The following is a 25,778-nucleotide window of genomic DNA, read 5'->3' on the forward strand; positions in this document are numbered from 1 at the left end:
TCATGGAGACCTAACACACAAAAAGAAACATCAGTCTTACAGTGCACATATAACAATGAGCTGTTATCATTTCACAATCCTTTTGTTAGAGCTTACCTCGGACAGTAAACCCCCCCCCCCCCCCAAAGACACCCGCTCCTGAGGATAATTTGATGACACTCCCTGGCACTGGTAATTTTTCATTATATCGACTCTCCAGCAGAGACCGCGCCTGCGCTCCTGCTCCCTTCCGAACAAGGCTTCACCAATCCTGGCTCTGGCTCCATCCCCGGCTCGGCGTCCCACAGGCCAGTGCTAATAAGTCGCCTAGCTGCCCAGTAATGGGGAAGTGATAGGGAGACGCTGCTGTCTTAAAGCCGTGAGGAAGTTGAGGAGTGACGGGAAGCACCGAACCGGACACCTCCACAGAGACACATCCTACAGTTCCTGTTGTTGAGAAAGCCTAAAAAAAGCGCATAGTGATGGAGAGAAAGGTATGGATGCTCGTGCTACCATTTGTTTTATTCCACATCACTTTGCCTCGCCGCGCTGCTCAGTATCCGCATCCACCATTAAAACTATTCTTTATATATTTGTATTCATCCTGTAGGCGGGTTGCCAGCCGGATTAGTGCGCACTGGAGTTTTTCCTCGTCTAGCTGTAATTTATTGTGCATCAAAAAAAAAAAAAAAAAAGATTATTTTCCACCTCATGGTGTATTTAGGCTTATTCCGGTGTACAGCTGCATGGTGCATAATGTATTAGAGAATATTGAGCACGGAGTGGGATGTGCTGGGGAATATTTAAGGGGGACTGTAGGCTACAGTAGCCTGTCTGCATCATCACACGGCACACTGTATAGTTGCAGCACCTCACCCCTACACCTCCACCTCCCACCCCTCCCCGTTTTCCAGCCGACTGCAGACACCAGCGCGGCTTGTTAACCTTGTCTAGTGTGGGAAGCAGACACTTGAGGAGCATTAAAGCGGATGCACGGTGAAGCCACAGTGAGGACCATCCTCTCGCCTCTCTACGCATGCTTTTAATTCATTCGTCGTCTTTCCCCTCACCTTCCCTCCCCCTCTTTGATTCAGGACCCACACACATACAATGATATAATGGTGCTTCATGTTAGTGCCCCCACAGCTAAGTCTGCATGTGTGTTTTGGATCTTGCAGGAAAAGTTTCAGTTTCACTGTTAATCTGCTGGCAGGCACAGCAGGAGGAGAGGAATTTGGGGTGTGCAGTTAACGCCAGATCTACTTTTGCTGATCCGTAGGAAAATGTAGTTTTTGTACTCCAGCTGCAGTATATTCACTTCTGTTGCAACTCATTCTGCCTTTTGACTCTTTATAGAGGCTTAAAGTATTTGTAGTAAACACCACTGAACTCTGTATTAAAGGGACATTTTGTATTTTTTTTTTGTAGATACCATACCAATGGATACCATTCTCATGTACATTAAATATGAAGCTACTGCTAGTTTAGCATAACGACTGGTAACAGGGACTAGCTAGCCTGGCTAAACTAAATGTAACTAACATGTTATATCTCATTTTTTAAATTTGTACAAACACCAACACTTAATGTAGCTATGAGGTTATAGTTATCTTGTTCATTGTGCCCAGGCTAAGTGTTTCCACCTGGACTTTAAGATAAACTAAGCTAACGTGCTGCTAGCTGTAGCACACATACTGTATATGAGTGCTATCACTCTTCTCATCTAACTCTGCAAGAAAGCTATTTTCCAAAATGTCAAACAATTTCCATACATAGTTTAGTAGATTCTCAATGTGGGCAGTAAAAATAAATAAATAAAATAAAAGCCAGCCATAATACAAAGTCCCTTTCGCACATGCAGTCTATTCCTGAATTGTTCAGCAGCATGACCAGCGGGGCAGTACAGATTCCCCTGAGCATTGACCCCTGCTGCCATAATGTTCCTGACTATAAATACAAACTATACACTCCCATTAAACCAAACAGTGTTGTTATATGCTATAAAGTATTAATTAGTGATCTTTACAGGTGCTGGTAAGGTGAATTGTGTAAACTTAGATAACGCCTAGCTAGCTGTTTCCCCTCGTTTCCAACCTTTATGCTAAGCTAATCTCACCCGCTGTTGGCTTTTATATTTACTCTTCTCATCTAACTCTGGGCAAGAAAGGGTGAATGTATCATCTCATTCTCTCTCTGTCCTGCTCTGGTTTCTTGCACATAACTGTTGAGTGATGAAGGACTTGGTGACTCAGCTTCTTGCTGATTTCAAAGAGCCCCACTTCAGTTTGATGCTTGAAATGGAAGAAAAAAAACTTTGCATTTTATCTTGTAAAGGAAGCCTGTGAACTGCTCTGCACTTGTTTTGTGATTGCTTTTAAATTGTGACGTGAATACTAACAATGTTTGCCAGTAAACGTGGTGGATCCTTAGGACTGAAATAAGCTAAATTTCAAACCACAGTGTCCTGGCCCAGCTGCTGGCACAGATATTCCTTTCAGTTAAAAGAAAAGGAGAACAGCCCCATTAGTATGCAAGGTGCCATCACAGCTCCTGAAGTCTCATAGAGGATCAGAGGATCAGCTCCTTTTACAGTCTGCTGAATACATGACCTGGCTTTTTAAGGAAAGCTGCACAGGACCCCCGCTCCCTCCTCCCCTCACTCACACACACACACACACACACACACACAATCACACACAGATATACACCCCAGTCACTCTGTTCAGTCATGTTTGAAATTTAGTTTGGGCGACTCATCAAGGTCAATCAAGTGGTTGACTAAATGTTACCGCTCCAAAGTTTGTCAAACTTTATTTTTTTCGCACAGTTTCTGCCCCAGCAGTGAGATTGATTTAAAACGACTGGAAGTCATACGTATTTGTCTTTGCTCCTCGAAAATAGCAGGTCACCCAATTAAATGTCCTCCGGCTTTGTGTTTTCGTGTTATTTGCAGGGATAAAGGAACGTGCCAGCCCAATGGCTGTTTGTTACCCTGGAAACAAATGAGCTTACAGGAAAACTATTTATTTAACGATTAAACGAAGAGTTGATCGACAGTAAATCAGCAACCATTTCATAATCAAGGAATAGTTTTTTAAAAAAAAGAAATGTTTTTCTTTATTTTATATGATATCACATTAAATATCTTTAATGTTGGACGGTTTGTCAGACAAAACAAACATTTTCTTTAGCTCTGGCAAATTGTGATGGCCGTTTTCTCCTATAATATACTGTATAATAATCGAGGAAATAATCTTGCATTATTTATATTTATTAAATATGTATTAGGTGCAGTGCTATTTTACTCCTACAATATCTAGAATGCTGCAGTATAGCAATGGAGCATATGGCAAACTGTGTAGAGGTGCAGCTTTGCCATGTTTCACACAGACGTATATAAGTACCCTTATAGGCGCAATACTGAAGATGAAGTTTATACAATTTCCACAGCCCTCTTAACCTCCACTGTGTCATTTCCACGGAGATTATAGCTTTTTATGGTTTAAAATCGAGTGTTTTGTAACCTAATTAACATAGCACCCTCCCTGCCTGCCAACAGATTATAGCAGTGCTTTTTAATCACTGTTATTTTACCTAAAGCACTATATGTAGGTTTCTTTCTTTCAGTCGCATATTAATCCCATTCATAATGTAGAGTTAGCTGTCGGATGTGATTGTGCGCTCGACTCGGGAGACAAACTGTCTGGGTCCTAACGGTGCTACAGTTCACCGAGCGGCTGGTTGACCCATTTAGATGTGAACGCTCAATACTGCACCACACTCTGTTGGAGAGCTTTAATATAACCCAATATAACACGTAAACCAGCACTTTCACCGTACTTCTCAGTTGCAAAAGCTTATAAATAATAACAATTATTAAAAGTTATTTTTCCCTTTCTAATCTGTGTCAGGCTTTAATGAACGCCTGTATCATAATTCTTTTTTTTATGGCTGCAACCAACAATTCTTTTAATTAGCAGATAATTAAGATGATTATTTCTCAATTTATTATTTCCTTAAGCCCAAGGTAAAGCACAGGCAGCTACCGTGGGATTGAGGAATATGAACATTTGTGTGGTTGTTCATGAAACTGAAAGTGTTTATGTTTCATATATTGTCCTTTACAATATAACATGTGTAAGGTTTTTTTAAGGGAACTAGTGCTTATACAGTATGTGTGTGTTTAGAGATGAGAATTGCTACTTGGATGCTGTTTTGAGGGGAAGGATCTACTTTTCAGCATGAAGTGTTGTTCATTCCTTGGCAGATTGCCTCTGCAGACAGTTAATCCTTCAGGCTACCTCTCTGCCTCCTGATTTTCATCTCTTGGGTTTGGAGTCGTTTCGTTGCGGCCCTGCACATACCAACCCTGCCCTCGATCTGTCGGCTCTCTCTCCCATCCTGCTCGGGCAAAGTGGTGCTGAAAGATCAGGGCTAATGCGTAGCTTGGATGAAGAGTAGGAAAGAAGAGAGAGAGTTTGTAGTGGAGGGATTATTCTGCCAGTTTTATTGAATTTTATATGGTAGTTGGGTCGAGTCTATTCACGGAAAGTGACTGTTTTTCACTGTATATTTGTGTCAAAGTTGACCCCGATGACTTCAGCGCTGACTAACACGGCGAGCTGAAGTCTCAAAAACTGAGATTTCTTTTTAAGTTTTACAGTTTAAGCTCTGGAATAGTTCCTTGTTCAGTTCACCAGCTGCTGCTCCAGTTTTTAAAACCACAGCAGTCGGCGTCGCTCTCACCTGATTGGCTGTTAGCTTTGGACGCAAGGCCGATTATACCGTTGTCATGGCTACAGCAAACAGGAAATGCCCCCAAGCAGGTAAAGCTTCAGGCGTTGTTTCTGTGTGTTGCTTGTTTCTTGCGGGAAAACTAGGCTCATTACTGCTGCTCCGTCTTTCCATCTGCTCCCACAATGCCTCCTTTTTTTTTTTTCGGTAGCTGCCAAGGAGCTGAACCATAAACGCTGTCTGGATAAAGATGCTTTGTCCCAAACAAGCCCTGAAATCCAAGGTCGACCCTGAACTCTGTATCTCCAGCTTCTTCGGTTGCTTTGCTTTGTGCAAAATCATTCGCCTATTTCCTCGCGGTATATTGTGCCAAATCACTTTGATCACAAATTATCACCAGATGCCCTATTATTTCCAGCGACCATGGGAGACTTCTCTCTCTCTCCGCATAGGTTCCTCTTCATTGCATATGCCTAGCTGCAATAAATCGGCACTGAAATGTACTTTTCCACTCCTTAATCCCCCTCAGTGAAGGTGCAGGTCTGCGTGCTTTTGTACAGTCCCTTTGATGGTGGCTGAGGGCCATTGAGTAGCTTTCAGAGAGCTCTGGCCTTTAAGCAGCTTGAGCTGGGTTTTGTGTGCAGCTCTTAAACTGAAGAAAGAGAAAAAGAGAGGGGCCCAGCAGCGGGAGGGAATCCGACTTTACTCCATGCCCTCAGTACAGTCCATATTCCCCCCTCGTGCACCCCATCTGTCTGTGACAATAACGTTGACGAGGGCAGGTTCGTGGTTTTTGGTATGTAAACGTTGCTACTGGGAACTGTGCGTAATACATCAGCACCTGTATTCATTTTCATTCTTTGTATAGTCTCTCTTTTCCCTTCCTCCACCGGGCCAATTGTGAAGAGATTGCAGAAAAGCAGGTCAAAAGCGTCAATGTATGGCTTTCTCGTCCTTGCTTTCTTGCTTTCTGCTCGGCCCACCGTTGTTGCACTTTACCTTCGACTGAAAGGAGCAAAGCAAACGCATACACTTACCTTCACCAAGCTTTTCTTACTTTACTATATGTAATTTGTTTTAGAAAAGATGGAAGACAAAGCTGACTTCAATTATGCCATTTCCAACTGTGATCCAGTTAATCCCCCTTAATGACCCTGAAATCCTTTTTTATTTTTAAAGCATGTATTAGAGATGCTGTCCTACAGTAACGCAGCTTTTTATGCCAAATTGATATCAATTTTGGTTATTTCACATGAGAGATTTCTTTTTTTTTGTTCTTCGCTTTAGTCACTGGTTTAAAGTAGACGAGGCTCAGTTGGAAAAGATGATTTCATGTCGAGTTTAGAAACATTTAAATCAAAATCTGATAACAGTTGTCATCAAACCACATCTCATTTGTCTCTACTTTCTGCTTATATCACTGCAAACTGATTATATTTGGGCTTTATACAAAACAAGTCAGTTTAAGACGTGGGTTTCTTATCATTCGGACATTTTATTGACCAAACGATGAATCAAGAATGTAATGGATGATGTAAATAACTGCTAGTTGAAGCCCTACTTCTTGATTGTGTCATTTTGAAGGTTTGTTTGGAGGCTTGAAGATTACACCAATTATTTTCTCACATATACACAAATACTGATGCAGCCGTAGAAGTTTTGCCGTAAATAGTTTGCGTGCTGTATTGCATGAAGCGTGAATATTAGTGTGAACCTTTGTCTCCCTCTAGTGGACACATAAGGAAGTGAAGAATTTAAATTAAAAGAACACATAAAAAGATGCTTAGAAAATGAAATTGGAGCAGTGATTAAAGTTTGGGTCTCTGTGGATAATGCAACTTCATCCATTGGTTGCAACCCGGCCGTGGATCCATCCTTGCATTCAAACAGTCAGCGCCTCCCCGCCTGGCTGTTTGCTCCCTCTGTTGGTCATTAATAATACTGCTGCTGCTCCCTTACCCCCTGTTAGCCCCCCTCTACCCCCCTGTCTGCTACACACTGGGACATTACCATTTGGTGAGACTGACTGGCTTTGGTGAGGGAGCCGGTGGGGGTCCGGCAGGGGGTACTCCTGCGCTCAAGGCTCCCTTTTGCATCGCCCGAGCTGCTGGATCCCTTTGTTATCGTTGAACCCTCGTGTGGTTGCCGGAGAAACACAATCACAATCTCAACTGGCACAATCGCAAAATCTGCTTGGATACGCTCGACGGGGTTGAGCTTTTGACCTTGCAGGAAATTGAGACAGCCTTGTGTGCCTGTGTGATTAATATATTTAAAGCTGTGTCATATGTTACGTAACACGGGGTTAATCTAACGCACAGTTTCAATAAGGAACGATGTTTTTGCAGTATATGACTTCAGGGAGGACACAGATGGATTGAGGCAGCAAAGAGAATGTTTTGCAGAGGAGGTTTATATTCCTTATGTTCCTCAAAGCCTTTCAAACCGGATTACTGACAGCAGCAGTACACTCATCTCAACACCAGGTGTCACCTACCAAGCAAACTAATGCTACAAGCTGTCAGCAACACATGGGAGGGCCAGTTTTTGCCTATCAATAAGTCAATTCCAATAATCACGGGTGTGAAGGAAGTTTGAAGGACATACATTTTGATCTTGCTTCACTTCCTGCTTCTCCTTTAGGTGTCAATCCGAACATTCTGTCAGTGATGGCGTCTTTTCGTCTCGTGTAATGGATAATATGAATGCATAAAAACAGCTTGAGTCCTTTTTTAAAACGCCTCTGAGGGATGGTGCATCCTCCGGAAGATCATGACCTCTGGCCTAGAGGTCCCAGAACCACTAACCAGCTGTCCACACAATAACTGCAGAGTTTCTGTTTCACAACTGGGGGGAAAAAATCCCTTGCCTAATATTCCTTGCGCCATTTTTAAAGAACAAGCTTGTCATGATGTTGCGATAATAAAAAGACAGATTGTTTGTCAGAGCTGAGATCAACTCTTGAGGGTGATTTCCTTTCTACTTTTGAGACCTGGTTTGACACTTGTCTGTCGTTTTAACACCGGCAGAGGAAGGGGAAACAATAACAGTGACTATTTGCCGTCATGTGTCACAAGCCAAGCCCCCTTTGAATCTGCCCCACTTCACCTCCTTTGTCATTCAAATAACCTCATGAATATTTCACTCCCCTGATCTGACGGCTGGAAGAAGGGAGGGAGAGAAAGAAAGAGAGGCTGGAGCAGAGGAAGACATGAAAGAGTCATAATCTTCAACATGGCGTGGTTTTTGTCACAGTAATGACCTGTGTGGCGACGGGCGAAGCTCGGGCTTGTGTGTAATTGGAGTGTGAGACATTACAACCTAAAGAATCCCTCAATAAGTCTTTTATTCCTGACTTCACATCCCTCTGTCCATCAAGGGATTTTTTCCCCCCACTGTTGGGGCTTTCAGTTGTCTGCATATCTAGAAGAAATCTTTAAAAAAAAAAAAAAGCAGCCTGCAAGAAATCCCAATAGAACCTAATTACACGTGTCAAGTGACACAGTCACCTTGCTGTGCACACCGGCCTGTTTGTTTGCCATTACACAGCCTGCATGTAGCCTTTGGGTCGACTAGTGGGTGAAAGGTAAGAGCTAATGAGGTGAGCGGAGGAAATAGTCCTAACCTATGAATGCACTTTGACAAAGGCCACCACGGAACACAGGAAGTGAAGGTGCTCTTGACGTGGCCTTCTGCTTTTGTGAAATTGGCTTCAGAGCACGTAGTGAGAAAAGCTTTTCACTCAAAGGCTAATTATAATAATAATTTCCTTTGCCTTTGCTTTCAGTTGAGAAAGCAACATCCCCCCCTCCTGCTCGTCACCATCACCTCCTTCATATATGGCGGTTTATGTGTGTACACATGTGTTAATGATATGCAGCGTGGCCCCTTTAAGAGCCCGATGTCCTTTTTTGAAAATGAGCCCAGGACTCGGAGGTCTGTGTGTGCTGACCATGGCCTCTGGGTTGGTCACCAGGGGGGAAGCTGCAGCAGAGAAACTGATTCTAACCTCCCCAGCCCCCGTTTAGACCAAACGGCAGCCTCGCTGCGCCGCATGCCCTTATCTACCAATGGAATGCAACAGCTGTGCGGGGGAGCAGTAGGGTGGGCTGGCTGAAACCCCCCTGCCAGACCCCCGCACAGCCTCCCCCCCCACCCCCCTCTCCACCTCCAAGCGACGTGCTGGGCTCCTGAAAGGCAGCTCAACTAAAAAGTGAGCTAGACACAGTGAGAGACTCGGCAGGGCTGCTGCACATTCAAAATAGAGTCAGAGGGAGGGAAGAGAGAGAGAGAGAGCGAGAGAGAGGGAAGGAGAGTCAGGGACAGGCAGTGCTGTAAAGAGAGCACAAAGAGAAGGAAAGTGGAGCAGGGGAGGGGAACAGGAGGCTGGTGGTGAAGGGAGAGGGAAAGACAAAAGAAGGAGAGGGGAGACATAGCAGGGTGAACGGAGGGGACTGAGCAAATGGCTACGGAGGAGACGGCGGGGGGAGCCAGGAAAGCCACCAAGAGCAAACTGTTTGAGTTCCTGGTCCATGGAGTGGTGAGTGGCGCTGTCCATCATTCCCGTGAAGGGAGCTGGCATGAAACTGTGTGTGAGCGCCTGTGCGTGTGTGTGTGTGTGTGTGTGTGTGCATGAGTCGGCGCAGCAGCAGCAGCGGTCTGTGTGTGAGAGATAGCGGGGTAAAGCTGGCCATGTGAAGGTTATTTCCAGCCCCCCTGGATCCCAGCCTGTTAGGAGATGGCTTGAGAGAGCAAGAAGTGGAGCAGCATGGATGGATGGAGCTGAGCAGGAGAAGGATGGGGAGCAGAGGAATTCTAACACACACACACACACACATACTAAAATGGATAATTGTAGGAATAGAAGCTAAGCAGCAGCAGCAGCAGAAAGCAGCCAGCTCCCCCTTTAGCTAACAGAGGAGCACACTGCTTCCCTGAGAGTCACAGACGGAGCGGGGAAATGACGAGTCCCCCTCACAACAACACAGTCAGAGTAGCCTTCCAGGCAGCGTGTTGTTGGTTGGTGGAAGGATTTGAACCTGTAAGGTCACGAGACAAACGGACGTAGTAGCGTAGACGGAGCCGAGGCAGGCTGCCAATCCTGGAGATCATGCAGAACAATCAGTCCATTCATGTGAAGCTAGCATGAAATGTCAAGTCAAGTGTTGCTCATGGTTAGAGGTTAGGCAACTGTTACCATACTTTACACTAATACCAGATCACGGAGGAAAGTAATAGTGTGTTTTGGTAATGAGCTGAATGAATTAGAGGGTTGAGGATGATGTGAAAGTGCTGGTGGGTGACATTTGAAAGTTTTAGCAGATGTGGCTTTGACATTGCCTCACGTGCGTCTATAAAGTGGTTATTTATGGCAGCGATCCCCAATCTGTTTTGTGCTTGCGATGCCTCGTCACAGGTTTCACGTCGTCCATGCGTTCAATCCATTAATCTGACAATTATCTTTTGCATTAATTAGATTTCTTTACTACAACTTTCCAAAGCTCAAGGTGACATTTTCAAATGTTTAGATTTTTACAGAACCAAATGATGTTCAGGATTCTTTGATATATGACGAAGAAAAACCTCAAATTGGAGAAGGTGTCTTTTTTTTTTTATTACCATTTTTGCATGGAAACAATATTAATTTAATTATTAAAATATTTGCTTGAGGAATTGTTTCATACGGCATGTTGTTCCTTTATTTGAGACGACATCAAATTCATTTGAAATTAAATTGAAAGAGAATTGGGGAAATAGCCTTAAAAAGTAAAGCACACAGTATTTCACAATAAAAGCACAAAGGTTACAGAAAAGTCCCAGAAAATAATTATACTTTTGTGCGGTTAAATTTCCTACCACATTAATCATCATTTAGATTCATCTTACCCCGACAGTGGAAAGTATTACTTTGTCAGATATGTCCATGTAAGTCTGAGATACTTCACCTCTTTGGTTAAGTTGGACTGAATTCCACCTTTGCGCTCATCCTGAAACCTGGAGTCACTTCCTAACCCTCCTGTACATCAAGAAGGTCAAATGATTTTCCATTTCCAGGCTATTTCTTTTGAATAAATGTATATTCTGGGGCATTTTAATTGACAATTGTGATGGAAATGTTTCACCATTTTCTGCTATTTCCACTTTCTGCTGAACTGAACTTCACCTTTGCGCTGTTCCTGAAACTTGGCATCACTTCCTAATCCTCTGGTACATGGAGAAGGTCAAAAAGACTTATTTTGTCAGATCGTTTTATGACTTAAAATCACAGAAGCAGCTTGACTAAGGTCCGATTTCCTGTGTTTTAATCAGTGCTAATGTCGGGCGTACTGACACCAGGTAGATTTATACACTGAAACAAGATGAGGTATTGTCTCCTTGACAGGAGCGGTCATTACGGGGGCTTTGGAGCTGAAGCCCTGCACACACACACAGACTTAGGGAAACAATGGACCAGGTGATTGATGAGCCAGATGAGTGTGTCCTCTCAACAGACCAATTAACCTTGATGAGGTTCTGGCTGCTCCAAGCCAAATATTTCCCTCCACTTATTTTTCTCTCGTGCCTGCCTCCACCCTCCCTTTTCCTCTGTCTCTCCCCCACATTTAAAGATGGAAAAGTCCTGTTATAATAGTTGTGGCAGGTTCCTTTTTGTGTATACTGCAGAATGTAGAAATATTTACACTATGGGATATGGGGACGATTCGGCGCAGTTTGTTAGCTTGTGGCTAGAGATGACGTTTCCTCCCCCCCCCCCCCCCACTTCATGAAGCTTTTATACTCACAGTAACACACGTGTCCAAATGCTACACACACACACACACATAAGAATCAATCTAAATACATGCACACATTGTTGTGGTTACCGAAGGTCGTGGTGTTCCTGCCGCCCAGCAGCAGTGTGTGTGATGTGGGGGAGAGTGTTTGGCCGAGTTCTGGTTCTAGGACTGATGGGTGGGCTGAAGGCCTGGCTGAGGTCTCTTCCTCTTTCTCTCTTATTATCTGCCTCACCTCCCCCCCCCCCCTGCTGTGTCACTCCTCTGGCTCGTATATGTGTGTGTGGAGGTCAGCGAGGGCCGCGGCGATGAGAAAAGCCTTCCAGTGCTCTGCGTGGGAAACCCCGATAAGCCAAAACAAAATGCGACACACTGTAGCGTCGTCATCTATAGATAGTTCAGCGCGTTCGCGTGAGACCTTTGAACATGACATTCACCTTTAATCTCAAACCTGGATCATCTTGTGGGGTTCGTTCAGCGGATTTACAGGAAAGTCATATCTATCCACGCAGAAAGTTTTTGGTTTCTTGAGATATGCGAGTTGTTTTGCCTTCACACCAATACAAAGGAGGTGAAAGAAATGTTCTGTCGAGCATTGAAAAGTAGCATTTAAAAAAAGATTCAACATGCACTCGTCTTTTTTCCCAACACAATGTCACAGTTACTCCGGTTAATCCATAGACCTTGCCATGATCATTGAAATGTCTTTCTAGCAAAGAAATAGTTGCCATGAAAACCGTCCAGAATTTGTTCTATAGATCAAGACGAAGAGGGACACTGTTTTATTTTGGAGAGAGAGCTCGCCGTATTGTGTTGGGGTGGAGGCAGAGAGAGAGAAAATATCTAAGTCATCCTGACATTGAAGAAGCCCTCGCATTGATGAGACATCATGATCGTATCTTTAATTACGAAGATATGAAGTAATATGAAAGAATTATTCAAACTAAATTGACCCTCATCTTCATTCTTTTAATAGATTTGTTTCCAATCAAGGCCTTTTAAAAAAAGGGACCATCCGCGTTGCAACCCACACACTCATTTGTATCGTACAGTGTGGGTTAAGTTTGGCCTCTTCACATCCCTCCAGAGATGCCAACACACTTCTCAGATATCCATCCACATGGCTGTTTCGATTCCTGGCTGGCTGGCAGAGCTCCGGGGCAGAGTGTTGGAGTCAGTTCAGCAGGTCACATTATAAAGTATCCCTCATAGTGTGTGTGTGTGTGTGTGTGTGTGTTTGGACTTCGGGGGAATTCATCCTACACATGATCCAGCTATGGTTTTTCTGTATCTGTTCAAGGCGAGTTTGAGTTCTCCAGACAGAGCAGTTGTAACGGAAGTCTCTGCCTGGCCTGTCTTTTTGGTGTTATGCTCCAGCTTAGACCCAAAAGGAAGGAGTCTGTTAAAGCTCCACAAGGTGACAACATCGGAGCAGGAGGCCCCGACCATATGTTGTCTTATCCTCTCCCGTTTTGAGACCCTGCTCAGTTGCTTTGACCCCCAACATCCCCTCCCCCTCGCCGACCAAACTCCCGGCCAGAGTGACAGCGACGCCTGCTCGGCCTTCTTATCACAGGATCTCTGCTTGGTCACCATTTCAAAGGGCACATAATTCGTCAGCGTAGCCTCTAGCATGCTGTCTGTTTTCACTTATTAAAGCTCTCCGTGAATGCACGCGTTTACATTTGGACCCCCGCCTGATATCTACTTCTGTTATTGTGCCCTCCCTGCTTTTATTACCTTCGTCTTTGTTTGTTCATGTGTGTTTGTGGACCAGTCTAAAGATCAAACCCGATATGTGTTTGCTACCCATTGTAATCTAAGTTTTAGAGGTGACAAATGAAATTGTTGCGAAAGGGTATGAATTTGATTTGTAATTCATGATTTCTCTCCTTCCTCTTCTCCTCTCTCTCTCTCTCTCCTCTCTTTGTTCTCTCTCTCTCTCTCTCTCTGTCTCTCTCTCTCTCTCTCTCTCTCTTCTCTCTCTCTCTCTCTCTCTTTCTCTCTCTCTCTTTCCTTCTATCTCTCTCTCTCTCTCATGTCTCTCTCCCTCTCTCTATCTCTCTGTCGCTCTATCTCTCTCTCTCTTCTCTTCATTTCTAGCTCTGCTCTATATATCCGTCTACGATAACTAGTATTCTCTATCTTCTCTCTCTATAGAGATCTCTATTATCTATAGCTCGATACTCTTGGTCTCTTGTTCTCTCTCTCTCTCTCATCTCTCTCTCTCGATATACGTTCTAGAAATTTAATCCTATTCGAGGGCTCGCTCTCGGTCTCGTCTCTCTTCTCTGTCTGAGCGGGTCGCGCGCCTCGATTTGGGTCCGAGAGCGATAGAAGAGAGAGGGGAGCGCAGAGAAGAGAGCGGGAGCGGTGAGCGAGCGAGCGAGCGGCGGAGGAAGAGAGAGAGAGAGTATAGGCGCAGGAGATAGCCACTACGCGAGCCTCGAGATCGCCGGGATGCGATCTATGGGAGAGAGACCGAGAAGGGAGACGAAAAAGAAGAGATAGAGGGAAGAGAGAGAGCGAGAAGAGAAGAGAGAGAGAGAGATAGGCGGCGGTAAGCAGAGCAGAGACGAGGGAGAGAGCATATATCGTCTATATCTCTTCTCTTTCTCTCTCCGGCTTCCTACCATCTATCTCTATGGTTCTACCTCTCTATCTCTCGATTGACTATCTACTCTTGCCTATTCTTCTCTCTCTTCCGTCTCTCTCACTCTATCTCTCTTCTCTCTCTCATGTCTCTATTCTCTCCCTCTGTCTCTTCTACCTCCTCCCTTCTCTCTCTTGTGTCTCTATCGTGTCTCTCTCTTCCCTCTAATGTCTCTCTCTCTCTCTATCCTCTCTCTCTCTTCCGTCTCTTCTCCTCGCTCTCTCTCTCTGCTCTGTCTCTCTCCTCTTCTCTCCGTCTCTCTCTCTCTTTCTCTCTCTCTCTCTGTCTCTGTCTCTGTCTTGTCTGTCACCCCTCTCTCTCCTCTCTCTCTCGCCCTCTCCTATCCCTCGTCTCTCTCTACAAGAGCGTGAGAGCGAGCGCGAGCGCGCGCGACGGGAGAGAGAAGAGCAGAGAGCAGGAAGGAGTCGAGGCGGAAGAGAGGACGAGAAGGAGAGCCGAACGCGAAGAGGATAGAGCGGAGAGAGAGAAAGTGAGTCAGAGGGAAGCGAGTCAGAAGAGAGAGATCGTAGAGTGCGCACGGCGAAACGAGAGAGAGAAGAGAGAGACCAATCCCGAGCCCTCGAGAGAAAGAGCTCAAAAATAACACGCGTGCGAGCCGAGAGAAGGAGAGCGCTCGAGAGAGCGAAACGAGCAGGCGAGAAGAGAAGAAAAAACGGAGGCAAGAAACAAGAAGACAAAGAGAGAGCGTAGAGATAGAGCGAGAGAGCGAGAGACGATAGAGTAGAGATAGAACGTCTAAGGAGTGGATACTGATCCCAGAAGCTAGCTGAGCGAGAGCGCCCTCTCAAGTACGGCCCTGACTCATCTCTACCTACACACCCAAACACGCCCCCCACCCACCCCCCCCCTCTCTCTCTCTCTCTCTCTCTCTTCAGCATTTACTCATTCTGTTACAAAATGTAGTAGGTAAATCCTGCTACATTTGAAAGAGGACATTGTTTTTGCAAGGTGATTGTTAAACATTTGGGTTTGTTAAGTCACAGCTCTGCGAAACAACAAGGTTTGGATGTTTTATTTAATAATAGAGAGGTAGAAGAAGAAGAAGAAGAAGAAGAAGAAGAAGAAGAAGAAGAAGAAGAAGAATAGACTCTCAGCATCTTTCATGGTTTAAAATGTCCAATGTGACAAGCTGTCTGTCCTTTGTAGAATATTTATAGTTTGATATTAACTGAGAAACCATCAATGATTGTCATATTTTTGGATCAATTCGTGCTCATAATGCATTTCAGTATCGGAGTACTTTACTCAAGCCATGTATTTAAGTACAGTTTTGAAGTACTTGTACTAAAGTTCTGTTATCTGAAAGCTAAAGTTACTTTTCAGATGTTATATATAAACCCTGCGATGATCTAATGAAATAAGATGCAGTCAGTGCCGGATCAACCTGCTAGGTGGCCCCAGGGCAAAAGTAAGCCACGGGCCCATCATCAGAATTCCCCAATTTAGCTTGATTATAATTTGATTAAATGCAAAATTATGTAAAAATATGTAGCATGTAAGCATAAGATCAACTGTAGCTGGGTAATGTATCAAATGTAATTTTGTATTCGTTGTCAACTCTCTTGCACATAAAGCCTTAAAACGAGTTTTGTAGAGAGAGAAAAAATATTTTTTAATATAATATATATAAAAGAAGATATTAAAGGTATTAAAGTCACAGTAAATCTTCAGTTAGAGCGCATTTAGCTTCAGTAATATGATGTATTTGACATACGTTTCTTGGTATCACACAATCCCCAATTTGGTTTCAGACAATGAGCTGAAGCGGGAGGCAGCTGTTGCCTTGGGAGTGACAGGCACAGGTGAGAGTTCCCCAGTTGTTCCCAGGCGTCAAAAGGGGGCGTGAAACTGTGGGCTCTGACACTGTTTGCATTGTTTAAGAGGAGTGTGTGTGTGTGTGTGTGTGTGTGTGTGTGTGTGTGTGTGTGTGTGTGTGTGTGTGTGTGTGTGTGTGTATAAAATAAAAAACTTTAATTTATTCAATTTTTCAGCCGTCAAACCTTTTTTTCTTACATTTTTGTCTTAAAGCAACAGGACAAGAGAGAAAATACAATAGAAACAATGTTGCTTGTTCTCAGTGTGTGTGTAACGTAGTTAATTATCCTTAAACGAGGAAGATCACCGCTCTAGTATCAGTTTACAAATGTTGTCTTCATTTCGCACCGCTGGCAGATTGATTTCACTCACATTGTTAGGGTTCAAAAGTTGCATGAAAGTACATGCTCCATATTTCTTTACGTCGGTCTCTAATTTCAACTATCTAACACAAACATATCCCATAACGGATTGCACATCTTTTAAAGCTTTACTAGACACGCTCTTTCATGTTTGCAGCGGCAGGAGTCGATGTGACAGCTCGACTTTGTCAGATAAAATGAAGTTTACCAAAGAAATCCTCCTTAGTTCACTCGTTCAAAATGCGTAACGCTTTCTATTGATCTAACGTTTCCTTTGTTATATTTTTAGAAGCGCTCATTTGTGATTCTAATTAATCAGCCGCCACAGTGAAGAATGTTTTCTACATATATGTGTGACCCGTCTTCTCTCTTGCTTTGTCTCCCGCAGCGTCCTGGCATGCCGTCTGGAGCGAGGATGCCCCACCAGGGAGCTCCCATGGGCCCCCCCGGCCCACCGTACGGAGGGAGCCCGGCGGTGCGGCCCGGCCTGCCCACCCCGGTGATGGAGCCCAGTCGTAAGAGGCCTGCCCCCTCCCAGCAGGTCCAGCAGCAGCAGCAGCAGCAGGCCGTCCAGGGCCGGACCAGAAAGTGAGTCTGAATCCAGTCGACCTCCAACGTCTACCCCAAAACACCGCATGGCTTGCGTACAGAACTTCTTATTTGTCTGTTTTGGTGTGGAACGGTTGAGATCACGAAGAGGCTGTGGTTACACTTTGAACTTTACTAGTCTGGCATAGATCTTTCAAACCAAACATGGAAATGGAATCATGCGCAGGCAGTGCAGTAAGAGCTGGGCACCCAACCACAATATCTTTTAGCAGGTTCTTACTTTCTGATCACTCAATTCCAGAATGAACTCGTCATTTTGCTAATATTAGACTTGATGTCATGCAGGCAAACGGGCATGCAGCGTCCCGTGAGAAGACGACATTCAACACAACGCATTTGGTTTTTTTTAAAGGATGAAAAGGGTTAAATAATAAATGTATAGTAGTCTAGACACGTATCATACCGCCACCAGCATCAAAACATTTCTTAGAAAACATACAGTGATCTCCTAGAATTTGATCTCATTGATCATATTGCTGCGAAGTGAAACTACAAGCTTTGTGTGTCTCCGTTCAGCTTTCATTTCAACTTTTGTTTCCTCTCTCTCTCCCCCACCGCCTTGCTCAGCGCTCTGTGCATCCACTTCTCACCATCCCAACCTCTGCTGTGACTGAATGCTTCTCCTCTGTTCGCTCCTCTTGTGTCTTCTTTGTTGTATAGTTTGCCCCATGGTCTTATCTATGTGCTGTCCATGCTGTTGTCTGCAGGCGTTCAGGCTCTAGTACTTCTATTAGTACTATCTATTGTCTGCTACTTGACAAAGGATCTGAACATCAGTATCCCAGGCACACACACACACACACACACACACACACACACGCACACACACACAGTGAATGTCTGTTAGGAGATGAGTGTGTGGCATGTATGGTCATTAGAAAGGAGATCAATATGCGCACTCGGTGGACCTCCGTCTCTCTGCGTTTCATTCTCTCAGTATCTGCAGCACGATTGATCCACTTACAATTAGGCCGGCTTGTCGAACAGGTCAGGGGAAATGTTGTCCTGCGTCTGGGCCTCAACCCCCACAGCGGCCCGGCTGGCTGCCGAGGGTCTGATCGATGGTCCAGGGTGACCCGTCCAGGTGTCTCTCTGTTGCTCTGTGAGAGTGTGTGTCCTCTGGCAAACTAAGTTGATGCTCCAGCTACCCGCTCCTGCCAGCTGAGGGAGGGCCACCTGTGTTTGCGGTGTCATTGAGACCTTATGGTCCCAGCCACACTCGCTCTGCAGAGCAAACGCCGTCCTACACAAAGCTGCTGCTGCTGCTGCTAAAATAGGATTTGATTCCCGTTGGCTTTGCATAAAGTGCTATGAATACTCAACCTTGTGTCCTAGGAATTACGGTAATATACTACTAATTTCCCGTATGCGGAAACATTTTGCGTTCTGTAGGAAGCACAGCATTTCTAATAGTCAGGTGGCAGGCACCGGACTTTTGACACCAGCGCCACGTTTGGTTACGCAACGTTTTCTCATCATGTTAATAGAAAACCTTTTGCCGTTATAAATAGATGTGATTTTGAGGAGACGTGTTAGTAAAACTTCTGCACCACACAAAGTACAATGAGGTAAAAGCATATGTTTTAATGTAGAGGCTTTTACCCCGACGGTGAGTGTGTCACGTAGCAGGGAATGTTTGAGATAGCGCGTCTGACAAAGTTTCTTAAAAGCAAAGTGTGGATTTATCTAATGTGCTTTAAAGTGTTCTGTAAAATATATATTTAGCTTATTATTGTAGTTCTCGTATTGCGTCACAAAGTCTGAGGCCAAAACTCTTTTTTAGTTCCATGAAATTTGTTTCAAATTAGACTCAAAGTAAAAATGTAAAACTTGATAAAAGGCATTATTTATAATGCCCTGATGAATGTTGGTCTTTGTCCTTGAAGAAACCTTAAAAACAATCTTTGCTGTTCACGACACGTGGTTACCTAGGACACTTAAGGTTGCGTGAGAACATTTGTAGCTTCATGTGACAATGAACCCGTTTTCTTGGTGCTAGGGAAGCTGGTCTAAGCTGGACAGTAGTAGGGGGGGGGGAAGCTTAGAAAGGTTTGTGATTTGGTTTTGGAAACGAGGGAAAAGGTGTGAGTAACATGCATGTTGTCTTCATCTGCACCTGACAACCCACTGCACATTACTTTATCGACGCCACATCCACATCCGCACTTCAGAGCCGAATAATAGAGCTGAACTCGCACACCGCCTGTTTGCTCTTTCTCCTGTGATACACAAGTTCACAGTGTGTCCGTTGTCAGTGTATTGTCTGTCTGTGTGTGTGAAGCATGATTGTTTTGGTTCACAGAGAAACTTTGTTGAATGAGCGTGTCCCTCGGAACGAGCAGGACGCCTCCCGGCTCCTCCTCTGCTGCACTTTGTGCGTGCATGGACGCAGTTACACGCCCATCCCAGTGCCTGCCCTTGTCTGAGTTTTAGAGTTTGCACCTACTAACAGACCCTTGAACTTAACACACATCCAACACATACAAACAGCCAGAACCACCAGGTGTTCCCCCTCTGACATCGTACGTGAGTGTGTGTCTCGCCACAACTCTAATCGGACAACCTTCGAATCCTCACCAATTCTTAGGAAGCCAGTCGGATTCCCCGGAGCCAATGAGATCCCGACGAGGCAGATGGACATGAGAGAGCCACAATCAGATCCCACGCTCGGATCAAAGTAGGAGTTTATTCTGCTGCATGTCCGTTTTCTTACGTTTGATGACTCTGGTCTATTAAGCCTTTCACCCGAGCCCAGCACTCCCTGAATGAGTTGTTTTTGGCCAACCATACGTTCAGGCCTAGACGTTCACCCTCTAAAATGTAGTGGTGCATGCTTTGGACTGGAGCATGGCATGATGGGAACAGTTTGTTTCAGCCACAACAGAAACATAAAGTAGAATCCAATCTCAAACCCCCCCCCCCCCTTTAAACACAATTTAAAATGGCGGATTGTTGTGATGCAGGTTTGTCTTTTCCTTTGCAATGCACCCCCCCCCCCCCCCCCCTGGATCTTTTGATTCTCCTTGCAGAAGGCTTGTTTCAGTATTTGGCATGCTGATGTAACACACTGCTTCACAGACCGTTGCAGTGCTCTGTGATAGAACATTTCTCTACACTGCAAAAAAATCAGCTTCTACAAACAAGACAACATATAATGTAATCTAAAGAAAAGTACAATCAGCTAGGGCTGGGCAAGATGACGACATACATATACCATATAAAGAGACATTTACATATATATATATAGCTCTATTAGGTCATTGAGGGCATTGTTATTAACCAACATGCACTTTGATTGTTCAGGTATTATGGATAAGCCAAAATCAGACATTCCCATTTGTTTTTTATTCTCTTTCTCTTTCCTGCTTTTTAAACATTTTTAATCCCAATATATGTTCATATCGCAATAAAACAAACGGCCGATACAGAAGATTTCATCCATATCGCCCACCTCCTGTATCAAACAAACAAAATCAGGTCAGCAAAAGATTAGAAAGTAGAAAATGAAATCCGACCACTACAAAAGTCCACCCCCCCCCCCCCCCTTGAAAGGAATCGATTGACATTCTTGGGAAGTGTGCTTCTTCACATTGATCCAGAGAGTAAGATGAGAAGGTCAATACACTTTCAGGCCTGTAGGCTATGAAAGAGGCCAGCTGCCAGTTAGCCTAGCTTAGCATAAAGACTGGAAACGGGGGGGAACAGCTAGCCTGGCTCTGTTGTGGGACACAAGATCCAGCGACCAGCAGCACTAAAGCTATACATCGTGTTTGTTAAATCTGTACAAAAGAGATGTTATGTGTTAATTAGTTGAGATCTGGTGCAAGGTGTATTTTGTTACCTTCAGGCTAGTTGTTTCCATTATTTATGCTAAGCTAGGCTAACCAGGCTGTTGCCTTATATTTAGCAGAGTGGTATCAATCTATCTTCTCATCTAACTCTCTCAAATTCTTTATCTTCTTTACATCTTTTTGATGTAATGCTCCCATTGGGCAAGATTATTTATCTTCGATGACACAAATATTATTAAATAATCCTAAAAAATCAATTATTCTGACTTTTTTGATTGTCTCTTTTTGCAGTGTAGTGCCATCTAAGTGTTTAACAGGCAGTGTCCTTCTGCAGGCACCAAGAGCAGAACCTACGCATGAATTCACATATCACATGTATCCACAGATTAAATATTTAAGGGATCTTTAAATAGAGAAGGAAGCCGAAGTGTTGTTTTTGTAATCAGTGTCACCGAGTAATAAAGTTCTGACAACGGCAGCAACTTAGCACAGATTGTCTCATTGTTCTTAGTCCCTCCCTGGTAAGTATAAAAAACATGCTTTTGGTAAACAATGTTGTTATCACACAGCAGGAAATGCCAGGAATCCATGAATGAAAATATATACACACACACACACACACACACACACACACACACACACAGTTACATTCTCCTCTGTGAAACCATTCCTAAAAGCTCTTGAACACACATCTTGTCAACATCTGAGTCCTGCTGCACCGGGGGGCCCGTGATTCTGAAGAGTTGGTGTCTGTGTGTGTGTGTGTGTGTGTGTGTGTGTGTGTGTGTGTGTGTGTGTGTCTGTGTATTAGGCAAGAGGTGTGTGTGTAATGTGACACCTTTTTGGCTGTTAGAGGCTCTCGTTCTCCAGGTGGGCTGCTGCATTTCAGAAACCACACATGAGCACATACACACGCATATGCTCACACACACACACACACACACACACACACACACACACATACAGACACAGCTGGGATGCTGGGGTGCTGGATATGGCCCAGCATTTTAGCAGATGGCCCGGGTGCTACGCTATCAGTCACCATAGTAACATGCTCTCTTTTTCCTCTTTCTCTCCGTCTTTCTCTCCCTCTCTCTAGTGCTAAGAGAAGGAAAATGGCAGACAAGATTCTTCCGCAAAGGGTGAGGCTGCAATTTGTTTTTACCTTTTTGTTTCTGTGTTCTTTACGTGTGTTATTTTTTGCGCGCAGAAATGAAAAATCCTGGTTGTTTTTTGATGTCAGGGGTTCCTGGAAGGCGCAGAGGGCCAGATGATTATGTGTCGTTTCCAAATGAGGAGAGAGAGGATGAGGGGCGCGATCAGGTTTTAGGGTTTCATTCTGTTATTTGGATGGTGGCTTATTCATTGAAATGGGAGTAGACAGCAGGATGTTGCAGGGACAAACCCTCAAGTAGAACGTTAGAAGTGAAAGAGAATTGCCACAGGTGAGTCTGTGCCGACTGATGTTGTGATTTTCATCTCGTTGTCTCAGTCGTCGGCCCTGTGCCGCACAATAACCTCACCGCGTCCTCGCCAGCACACACAAGGCTTTCACACTGAAACTATGGAGGTCTGGAGACTGTGCGCGTCTTGTCTCAAGTCTTATCCCACAACATAACCCAGACAGAGAGATAGCAGTAGGCATGGCTGGGGCGCCACTCCACAATAATGATTCAGGGACAGGGAATGTCTGCCACACTCCTGTGTCTGCTCGGCACCTCGGCCCCGGTGAAAGGCAGGGAGATGGAGATACAGAAGGAATGAGAGGGAACAATGAAGGCAGCCATTTAGAAAGAAACATGAAAGACGGAAGAAGAGGGAGGGAGGAGAAGGAGCGAAGTGCAGGACTGTGTGTGTGTGTGTGTGTGTGTGTGTGTGTGTGTGTGTGTGTGTGTGTGTGTGTGTGTGTGTGTGTGTGTGCACAGTTTGGTAAGTAAGCAGCAGCCCTTGATGCTCCGAGGACTTTCATCGGTATGGTAATGTCTGAGTCCTGGCTGGTTGGCTGCACACTCTGCATCTCATTTTTATCCCCCAGTGTCCCCAGGATGGTGTGGACCACCGTATTAATGGTGGGCTGGGTAACAGTTTGAGAGAGACATGCACACAGTTACTTCTACTCCATATATACTGTGAGCTATGAAGTCTTTATTGGATGACAAGGTATTTAGTCCAGTACTCTCCTCTCACTTGTTGTTTGTCACAGGTGTATGATGCATGTCAGGTTGAATGACACAGGGCATCAAGGACTATTTATATTTGTTGGAAAGGTGCAGCCATAATAGTACCGAGTCTTGATGTCTTTTCCTTCCTGTCCTGGTATCCTATATATTATCATTCCTTGAAACAAAACTATATGTTATGGGGCTAGATGCCCTTGAAACAAGACATCGGGCCCCCTGTAGCGACGAGGCAGAACACACGGCTAATCTGCTTAAGCCTTTTAGTGATATTCAGATGGTATACGTGAAGAATATCTGACTTCTTCATCTTATGTAGATTATATAAAGACTTATAAAGAGATTGTCTCCCCTTCTGAGCAGATCCGTGAGCTGGTCCCTGAGTCTCAGGCCTACATGGATCTGCTGGCGTTTGAGCGCAAACTGGACCAGACCATCATGCGCAAACGTGTGGACATCCAGGAAGCTCTGAAGAGACCAATGAAGGTAAGGAAAAAAAATCAGGAGCCAATAAACCACTGTCATATTTGCACGTTTTTTGGCTTTTTGCTTGTCTTCAACAATTATATATTAAAGTACTATTTTAATCTGCCTTTAAACATCCATCAGATGGGGCACCTACAGCACTTGCAGCAGGAAATTGCAATTCAAGATTTTGTGGAAGGTCTAATTTGTGGTGTTTCTATGTGCCCTTGTGTCAGCAGCAGAAGCGTAAACTGAGGCTTTACATATCCAACACCTTCAACCCTGCCAGACCCGACGCTGATGACTCAGATGGCAGCATTGCATCGTGGGAACTGCGAGTAGAGGGAAAGTTGCTGGATGACGTGAGTTTCATTCATGTAAAAATATGCAGTGCATGTTTTACTTGTTGTTTTATACCTATGTTATTTAATACATAGCCAATTTAAAAGTGAAATAACTTTAAAACTAAAGAGTTTGTATGATAATGAGCTTCTGTAGGGTGTACTATTATGTCATCAAATAGCTGCGTGTCCTCATGATCATACTCTTCCCATTGAGTATGAGAGTGTGCCTCTCTGGCTCGTTACTGGCCAGCAGTCCCACTCGATGATGATGTGCTTAGAATTTAAAATGAATGGCTGACGCTGTGAGTATTAAGAGAGACTGTTTTGGACCTTTGCTTTTAAAAAGCTCTGATGTTCTTAGCAGTCTGGAGCAAGGCCGTCATCTCGCAGCATTTAGGTTTCACAAACCACAAATATTTCTGGTTGAGCTCTGAGGAAGTGAACCTTGAGAATGTCTAGTGTCTCGCTTTCCTTCTGATCTCACGCGACCTCTTGTGGGTTTCCGACGAGTAACGTTTCTATAAGCAAAGACATGGCGAATAATGTGTGCTTTTTGCATTTGTGTGTCTGATTTTAGACATTAATTGACTACCTCTCTCTGTCCATTTCACAGCCAGGGAAGCAGAAGAAGAAGTTCTCTTCGTTTTTTAAGAGCCTGGTGATCGAGCTGGACAAAGACCTCTATGGTCCTGACAACCACCTGGTTGAGGTTAGTTCAAACATGGCCGGTGCACACTGTCTACAAAAGGAAGAGGCTCATTTTAGAAGTGCACGCCCACTTTGATCAAACTTTTACCTGCTATACCAAATGATTGCAGACTTTTTAGTGCTTATTATTATGACCAGTGTGTTTCTAAATGAAGTAATGTCAGCTTCAGCAGTGGTGGTAGAACTACATGCTGTGGCTCTTTGTATTTTCTGTTCTTTATTATTTCTTTCTTTGACTTACACATTTGGTACTGCGAGCCTTAAAGTGACACGAGTGCCCAGAAGCTGCCGCATTGACTCTCATAGATCTTAGACATTTCTTGAGGACAGTGCCAGTTCTCTAATCTGCTTCCCATTCCCACATTTCTGACACCACAAACATAAAATCTACATCAACATGTTCGCCCGGGTCTTTCTCTCTCTTGTGATGATAAAACCTTGTTGATTGGACTCACGGCTTTTGTCTGGGAAGCAGAGTTTTGCCTCCGCTTAATTTCTATGAAATGAACAGTCCAAGGACAGGACACCCGGGAGTCATACATCAGTCACCGTCACCATGGAAACCTTTGATTGCAGCTGGAGACACACAGCTGATCCAGATGAGCTCATTTTTACACACACATACAGGACTTGTACGTTTGAACACTTTTCCAATTCTTCATCCTTCTTTCTTATACACATTAAAGCACGCAACCTGAGACCAGCTGATTAGTGCAGTTATACCTTTTCCTCTCTTCTACTTTCAGATAGAAGTGAGTGATATCACAGGTGAAGCTAATGTCACTAGCGATGGCTCAGTTCCTTTACACCGCCTGCAGTACATCCACACTTACGTTTGCCTGATTAGACCTCCTCCTAAAGCAGATACTTTTATTATCTCTCTGCATGAAGGTTAATAGTCATATTTTCTCTGCACTGTAGCTTCGTCATGGTCTCTTAGACATTCACATCCAGACAACTTGTTTGTCACTTAATAGGTCAGTGCTTTCATTTGAGATCCATTAGTAATAAAGAGCTTTTGTACGCGGCACAACTCAGCGACTCGGACAGTACATCCATGCAGTCAGGGTCAGCGATGGCCGCTTCATCGTGCAGAGGAGAGGCATTCACTGACAATTGTTATTTTGTGAAGTCTAGTCTCGAGCGTCATTCACCTCAACTAACCTGCCTCTTTTTTACATCCCCTTTGGATAAATACAAAATAAAAGTAATAATAATTAGATTTTCTATAACAACAGAAAGGACAGTTGTTGTAACAGGTAGGTGTGAGAGCTGGAGAAGACAAGTGCTTACTTATTAAAAACAGTCATTCGCTGCCCTTCACTTTGTGCCTTCACAAAATGAGAC

At 44.2% G+C, this 25,778-nt stretch overlaps 1 protein-coding gene across 8 annotated transcripts in view; it reads left to right on the forward strand.

The window, feature by feature from the left end:
• The first annotated feature begins 264 nt into the window (after nt 1–264).
• The window catches only part of smarcd3b (SWI/SNF related BAF chromatin remodeling complex subunit D3b), a 31,432-nt gene continuing 5,918 nt past the window's right edge, over nt 265–25,778 (forward strand). The window contains exons 1-7 of one of the 8 annotated variants that reach the window (XM_029457663.1): nt 265–473; nt 16,726–16,925; nt 19,534–19,623; nt 21,837–21,879; nt 23,278–23,400; nt 23,616–23,741; nt 24,337–24,432. In XM_029457663.1, coding sequence (XP_029313523.1) covers nt 462–473; nt 16,726–16,925; nt 19,534–19,623; nt 21,837–21,879; nt 23,278–23,400; nt 23,616–23,741; nt 24,337–24,432 — 690 coding nt within the window. In that variant the 5' untranslated portion in view covers nt 265–461. Of the gene's footprint in view, nt 474–8,975; nt 9,254–16,725; nt 16,926–19,533; nt 19,624–21,836; nt 21,880–23,277; nt 23,401–23,615; nt 23,742–24,336; nt 24,433–25,778 lie in introns of those variants that run through there. The other 7 variants (XM_029457660.1, XM_029457659.1, XM_029457662.1 and 4 more) reach the window with 7 other exon arrangements.

The sequence above is a fragment of the Cottoperca gobio genome, chromosome 20, assembly GCF_900634415.1.
Source record: "Cottoperca gobio chromosome 20, fCotGob3.1, whole genome shotgun sequence".
NCBI classification, from domain to species: domain Eukaryota; kingdom Metazoa; phylum Chordata; class Actinopteri; order Perciformes; family Bovichtidae; genus Cottoperca; species Cottoperca gobio.